At 52.3% G+C, this 6,757-nt stretch overlaps 1 protein-coding gene across 1 annotated transcript in view; it reads right to left on the minus strand.

Moving 5' to 3' along the window:
* The window catches only part of NUP160 (nucleoporin 160kDa), a gene marked incomplete at its 5' end in the record, with an annotated part of 24,466 nt that extends 17,944 nt beyond the window's left edge, over positions 1-6,522 (minus strand). Inside the window, 8 exon segments of the mRNA XM_009081695.1 lie at positions 401-558; positions 1,146-1,243; positions 1,831-1,908; positions 2,809-2,967; positions 3,669-3,783; positions 4,918-4,996; positions 5,188-5,410; positions 6,312-6,522. Coding sequence (XP_009079943.1) covers positions 401-558; positions 1,146-1,243; positions 1,831-1,908; positions 2,809-2,967; positions 3,669-3,783; positions 4,918-4,996; positions 5,188-5,410; positions 6,312-6,522 — 1,121 coding nt within the window.
* Between the last annotated feature and the right edge of the window lie 235 nt (positions 6,523-6,757).

Genomic DNA, 6,757 nt, shown 5'->3' on the forward strand with positions numbered 1-6,757 from the left:
GTAGGTTTCCTGCAAAAAGATCAGGATGTAAGGAAACTCAAGGGTCAGGAGAGCATTTAAATGCTGCTTCTGGCCTTTCCACCCATTCTGAACCTCATCCCCCGGATCTGTGTTTCTATCCACGCCCTGTTCCAACCTCTCCCCTTCCAAATCTGTGTTTATATCTACACACCTGCTCCAACATCTTCCCTTTCCCCCTCCTTTTGATCCCTTCCTGGGACCAAAAACTGCCTCCTGCACACTCCAGACCTTGTTTAATCACCTTTTCTCTCCTGCCCAGCTTGAAATTCCCCTCAGTCCCCAACTTGTGGCTTCACCACCTCTCTCTGATGACAGAAGCCAAGCTTTATCCTCCTGAATTTGGAGCAAGTTTAAGACTGTAACAATATGATTTGCACACTGGAACTGTCTTAATGTTCTCCAGGGCAGAGAAGCCTTGCTGGTTTTTTGGTGGTGTTTTAGAGCTGCCTTACCCTGGGGTCCTGATCATGTCGGATTACCACCTCCTCCTCAGGCAGTGGCTGCACAAACACCTGGTTCCACTGCCCTGCCACATTCCTAGAAGGAAACAAACCCACAATCAGCTTTGCATCAGCCTGAATCAAACCTGTGGCTTTCACCAGCAAAAAAATAGCCCTTTGGGGCTGGAAACAGGAGGTTTGATGAATAACAAGGGACAGATTCGAGCAGAAGAGCGTAATGGCAGCGTCCCTTGCCCTAAGGTGACAGAACAGGTTGGATTCCTTCATTTAAATCAATGTTCTCCCCATCACATGAGTTCACAAGCAACTCTCAGACTGCCCAGTAGCTCCTTCTGCCTGGATTTGCACACTCCCAGCATTTTCCACCCACTGTTTAACTCCCTGGCTCTGCACCAACCCGCCCTCATATTCAGGGATGAGCCTTTCCCACTACCATCTCCTCAAAACATGATTTTTCCTGGAAAGGACCAGCTAGCTGTCTTGAAGGAGCTGTTGGAGAGGCACAAAGTCCACCTTCCAGCAATCCTGCTGCCTAGATTTTACATTTTTCACATTCCTAAATCATAGCTTGATTATAAATCTGTAAGTTATGGAGCTTCATCAGGGTTTTAAGGAGCTGCTCCTGCAGTTATCCCAATGCCAGGGATCCAGCCTCAAACTCACTGCTCAAAATTGATGTATTTCACAACGGTTTGGTTCTCCTCGTTGTGCCACAGAGCCCAGATCTCGGCTGAGGTTAAGGCAAAGTCCACCAAAGTCTCCTAGGCAAGAGGGAGAAAGCAAATTTACCTTCTTATCCTAAAATTCCAAGTGCAGCACAGAGATGTGGGAACTTCACTACAGCAAATGTAATTTAACATGCAATTTAACAGGCTTTGGGAATTGTTTAGCCTGGAAAAGGCTTTGGGGTGATCTAGTTGCCCCTTCCAGTACCTGAAGGGGCCTACAAGATGGAGAGAGACTAATTACAAGGGTCTGAAGTGACAGGACAAGGGGGAATGGCTCCAAACTGGAAAAGGGGAGATTTAGATAGGATATTGGGAAGAAACTCTTCCTTGTGAGGGTGCTGAGGCACTGGCACAGCTTACTCAGAGAAGCTGTGGCTGCTCCATCCCTGGAAGTGCTCCAGACCAGGCTGGATGGGGCTCAGAGCAACCTGGGCTAGTGGAAGGTGTCCCTGCCCATGGCAAGGGGTGGAATGGGATGAGCTTTAAGGTCCTAATCCAAACCGGTCTGGGATTAAGGTCATTCCAACCCAACCTATTCCATGATTCTGTGATTCAAATCCCAATGTCCAGGCCTCTCCCTCCCTCTCGGTGCCTCCTGGGGGCCAGGCCCAAGCTCTCACCTGCGAGGAGAACAGGGAGGAGATGTGGTCAAGGCTGTAGCGGTTGCTCTCGGTGGGCACCAGCTGGAAGACACAAAACTACAAACACAACTCATAAATCATTTCCTGAAGGACTAAACCAGCACATCCCAGGCAATCTCACCATTCCTGTCCCTCTCCCTGCCTGGTGCTACAGGTAACAGAGCTCTGAGGGCAGGAGGGGTGAGTTGAGCACACCACTGCACCATATACCAACATGACTGGCTTCTCCCTTCTCTCTAAGGACACTCATCCCTGCCTGAACCCAAAGGATTTCCAGCTCTTTCCACCACTCCTGGAACTGCTAGTGACCACACAATGTGGGAAAGGAGGGAGACTAAGGTGGAAAAGCCCCAGATCCCCAGGCCACTCGCTGCAGACCCAGCTCTGTGTGTTCTTCCCAGAGCAGAGCACTAGTGGGACACCAGGAGTCATGCTCTGTGCTCCTGCTCCATGTGTGAATCCCCTGGAGAACAGGAAGCACAAGCTGTCTAACAGATGAGCCTGCCCTGTGCCGTCATCCCCCTCCTGCTAAATTTATCCTTCTCCAGAAGAATTTCTCCATAAGTTGTGGACACACCCACATGCTCCCAGGAGCCTGGTGTAAACACACTTCTCCATAAGTTGTGGACACATCCACAATGCTCCCAGGAGCCTGGTGTAAACACACCATCAGTATTCCCATGCGTTTAGCTCCTTTTGGACCTTCCCTTTTCCCACGGCACATCCATGCCTTTGGAGCAAGAGGTGAACAAGTGAACTAGCCCTCACGGATCAGCTTAGCCACACAGGGAATTGTATCACAGGCATGTGTATCCAGCAGTGTTTACTCAGAAATCACTGTCCTCTCCAAAGGGTCACACGTGAACCTTTTCCCTATTTCTTGCCTCACAGACCCAAATCCAAGGGGAATGATGTGTTTTTGTGCATCCAGAGTGAGGCAGCCTTGTGGCTCCATACCTGTCCTCGCTTAGGTGCATGCATGTAGATTCCCAGGTAGAGGCCCAGGGACTGGGAGAAGGCCAGGCGCAGGCGGTGCCCAGTCCCGGCCGCGAGCCGCAGGTCCCTGCTGACCGGCATGAATTCCAGCAGATCCGCAACCATCAGGCACATCTGATCCTGGAAACCACAGAAGCATCAGGAAAGCAGCATAGCAAAGGCTCAAGATTGTGAAACTGCCCTTCTCCCTCCTTCTGGACAAAGTCTTCCTAGGTTTTCGTCTCACAGGTGCAAGTGAGGCATCCATACACATACCTGAACTATTCCTTGGATTCCCCCACTTCGCCTGTGCCCTGTCCCACCTCACCTGTGCTCTCTTCCCACCCCACCTGCGCCTGCTTCCCTCCAGTCACATAGGCTGCCAGAGCCCAGGCACGTCAGATAAAACTTCCCCTCCCTCCCATCAGGCATTCCAGTGCCGCTGAGCCGTGAAAGCAGCCGTGCTGGTCCATTAGCTCCGGCACTCCATATCTGGAGCAAGAGGCTTTTATTAACTTCTTGTTGACAAAGACACTTTTATTACTGCTGAAAGCAGGAGAAAATCCATTTGGGATGGCTCCTCGGGCCTCAAAGAGCTCCTGCCTGCCTGCTGGAACGCTCCAGTACATCTGGAAATAGCCTAAGGCTGCCTTTATCCCAGGAATTAGGCTGGGGAGGAACCCCAAATGCTGCTGCAGACACACACCATGACTATTCTCACAAATTGTCCCAAATTCCAGCATGGAGAAGCCACCGTGACAATTTAACAGGAGATAAATCCCTGCCAAGCACTGGTATTCCTTGAGCCTCATTTTGCTCCCCCAAATCCAGGCTTTGCTCACCTTGTAGGACCACATCCGGAGCTTGTGGTCCTGGCAGAGGGCGAAGAGGAAGGCGTCGTGATCCAGACAGTGCACGGAGAGGCTGATGGGCAGATCCGAAGGGCCACCATCGCCTCTGGAAAACCAGAGGTTACATCAACAACTTAAAAGAAAAGGCCCATCCCTGGGAGTGTTCCAGGCCAGGTTGGATGGGGCTTGGAGCCCATGGAAGGTGGCCCAGCCCATGGCAGGGGGTAGAACTGGATGAGCTTTAAAGTCCCTTCCAACTCAAACCATTCCAGGATTCCATGATTCTCATATCAAGGCAGATGCACAGATCCAAGGCACAGGGGTTCCACCATCCTGCTTAAATCCAAATTAACCAGTGGGATGAGCCCAGGAGAAGGGAATATTTCAAAATCCATGGAGCAGAGGATCCCACCACACTACTAACACCCAGTTAGTTCTTCACCCTCTTTGCTGGAGCTGAAGCACATTCCCACTTCCCCAGCCTGGTGCTTGCAGAAAGCAGGTGAAAGATCCAGAGGGAAAAAAGGATCTGAGAAGCCTCAAGCAGGGACACAGCCAGCCCTTGGACTGGATCCAGCCAGCCCCTGGCATGGATCCAAAATGTCTCAAGGAAGAATTCTACGAGCTCCAGGCAAGGATCCTGCCAGACTCCAGCACAGATATGAGCAGCCTTCAGCACAGATCCCACCAGTCCCAGGCCTGGATCCCTCCAGCCCTTGGCATGGATCCCTCCAGCTCCTGGCAAGGATCCATCGGCCCCCAGCAATATACCTGACAGTCAAAGTCACTCTGGGTATTAAGGGACTCACTCCCACTTCCAAGGAGAAGAGTTTAGGATTTGGCTGTGCACCCTAAGCCACCCCAACGATCCCAATCCTAACGATCCCAATCCACCAGAGAGCAGCGTGTGATCCCCACGTAACCTCTGCCTGTCAGGAACGCGCCTGACACCTCTGCACAAGGGCAGAGTAATCCCTAATCCGTGCTGGCTGCAAGCCACATCCTGGGCAAATCCTTGGAGGCCAATTACTAGAGAACATATTCACGGACACAGGGAATCAACAGGACCCACTAATCCAGCATTCCGCTCCCAACTTCCGTACTCTGATAGCTCCTGTGACCCAGTTGACTTTTCTGGGGAGGAGTATTTATAGGTGCCTGTGTGACTCGAGCTAAAAATTCCAGGTGAGGGGATCCAAGAGCCAAAATTAGCTCTGTTGATCCATCTCCAGACATTTACCTGATGGCAGTTGGCATCCAGCCGGTGAGGAAACGCTGCACCACCGAGCTCTGCTTCAATTCCACCACGGAAACGCTTCCTTCGGAAATAAAAGGGATATCAGGACATAGATTGAGTATCCATAAAGAAAATATTTGGTGATGCCAGCAAGAAACTTCACAGGGACAATGCAGGAGAGGTTTTGTGTGGGACAAATATGCCAAACACGTCAAAAATCCAAATTAAATCAAGTTCCAAGCTGGGAGAAGGGCTGTTGCTCCCATTCCTTACCTGGAGCATTGGGAGGAGGCAGTTTAAGGACAAAAATCCCTCCTGAGGCAGAGGGAAGGGCAAAGAGAGCCTCCCCCTCACTGCTGAGCCAGGCTGCAGAGGCAAAGGAGTTGGGTGCCAGCCCTGGCACACTGGGAATCACATAGTAATTGGAGGGATCTCGGATGTGGATCTTGCTGATATCCGTAAACACAGACTGCACTTGGCTCTCTGTTATCAGGTCCTGGAGGGAAACAAGAGGAAACAGCCTCAAGTTGTGCCAGGGGAGGTTTAGGTGGGATATTAGGGAAAATCCCTTCGTGGAAAGGGTTGTCAGGTGTAGGAACACGCTCCAGTGGTGGAGTCACCATGCCTGGAGGAAATTAAAAGCTGTGTGGATGTGACACCTGGGGACATGGTTAGTGGTGGCCTTAGTGCTGGGGGAATGGTTGGATGGTCCTAAGGGTTTTGTCAAACGTTCCATGGAACTGCAAATCCCGAGCACACATATCCAAGGCCCAGAAAAACCCCACCAGACATCCATGGAATGCTGCTCCTTGATAAAAAGGAGCATGGGAAAATTATTGGTGTTTTAGTAGCACTGTTGGGTCACAGACCCAAACCACACACCACACTGTGAGAGACCGCGGCACTCACACAGCCACTGGGATGGACATGAACTCTGTCCTGGCCAAAATTAACCCTGTTGTGGCAAAATCTAACCCTGTCCTGGCCAAACCGGACTTTGCAGGCCAAATCTGTCCCTGTTGTGGCTAAATCTGCCCCTGTCATGGCCAAATCTACTCCTGTTGTGGCCAAATCTGACCCTCTCCTGGCCAAACCTGGCCGTGTGGTGGCCAAATCCCACCACTGTGATGGTCAAATCTGGCCCTATCATGGCCAAACCTGGCCATGTGGTGGCCAATTCTGCCTCTGTTCTGACTAAATCTACCCTTGTGGTGGCTAAATCCGATCCTGTCATGGTCAAATCTAGCCTTGTTGTAGCCAAATCTGACCATGCCTTGGCCAAATCCCACCACTGTGGTGGTCAAACCCATCCACATGGTGGCCAAATCTGCCCCTGGGGTGGCGAAACCCACCGCTGGGATAGGCAGCTCTGTGCCCACGCTGCCCCAGGCACTCACACTGCGGTAGAGCTGCGCGGGGTGCGGCAGCAGCAGGCGATGCACTGTCTGTGCCGTGACTAGCAGCACGACCAGGTGGCTCTGCAGCTCGCACAGGTGCACCCCCCCGGGCAGCACGGGGCACCCCTGCAGCCGCAGCCTCAGCGAGTTGTTCAGCAGCTCCACGTCCAGGGACTCCTCCACCAGCTCCACCGTGTCCCCCGACGTGCTCCTGAGGGGGGAGAAGGGCAGAGGGAGCTGAGGGAGGTGAAGGAGATGAGGAAGGTGAAGGAGCTGAGGAAGGAGAGGGAGCAGAAGATGCCGAGAGAGCTAAGTGAGTTATGGGAGCTGAGGAAGGTGAAGGAGCTGAGGAAGGTGAAGGAGTTGAGAGAGGCGAAGGTGTGGAGGGAGGCGAAGGAGCTGAAGGAGCGCAGGGAGTCGCTGGAGGTGAGGGAAGCGAAGGGTCT

This window comes from Acanthisitta chloris, unplaced genomic scaffold, assembly GCF_000695815.1.
Source record: "Acanthisitta chloris isolate BGI_N310 unplaced genomic scaffold, ASM69581v1 scaffold21610, whole genome shotgun sequence".
Classification (NCBI taxonomy): Eukaryota; Metazoa; Chordata; class Aves; order Passeriformes; family Acanthisittidae; genus Acanthisitta; species Acanthisitta chloris.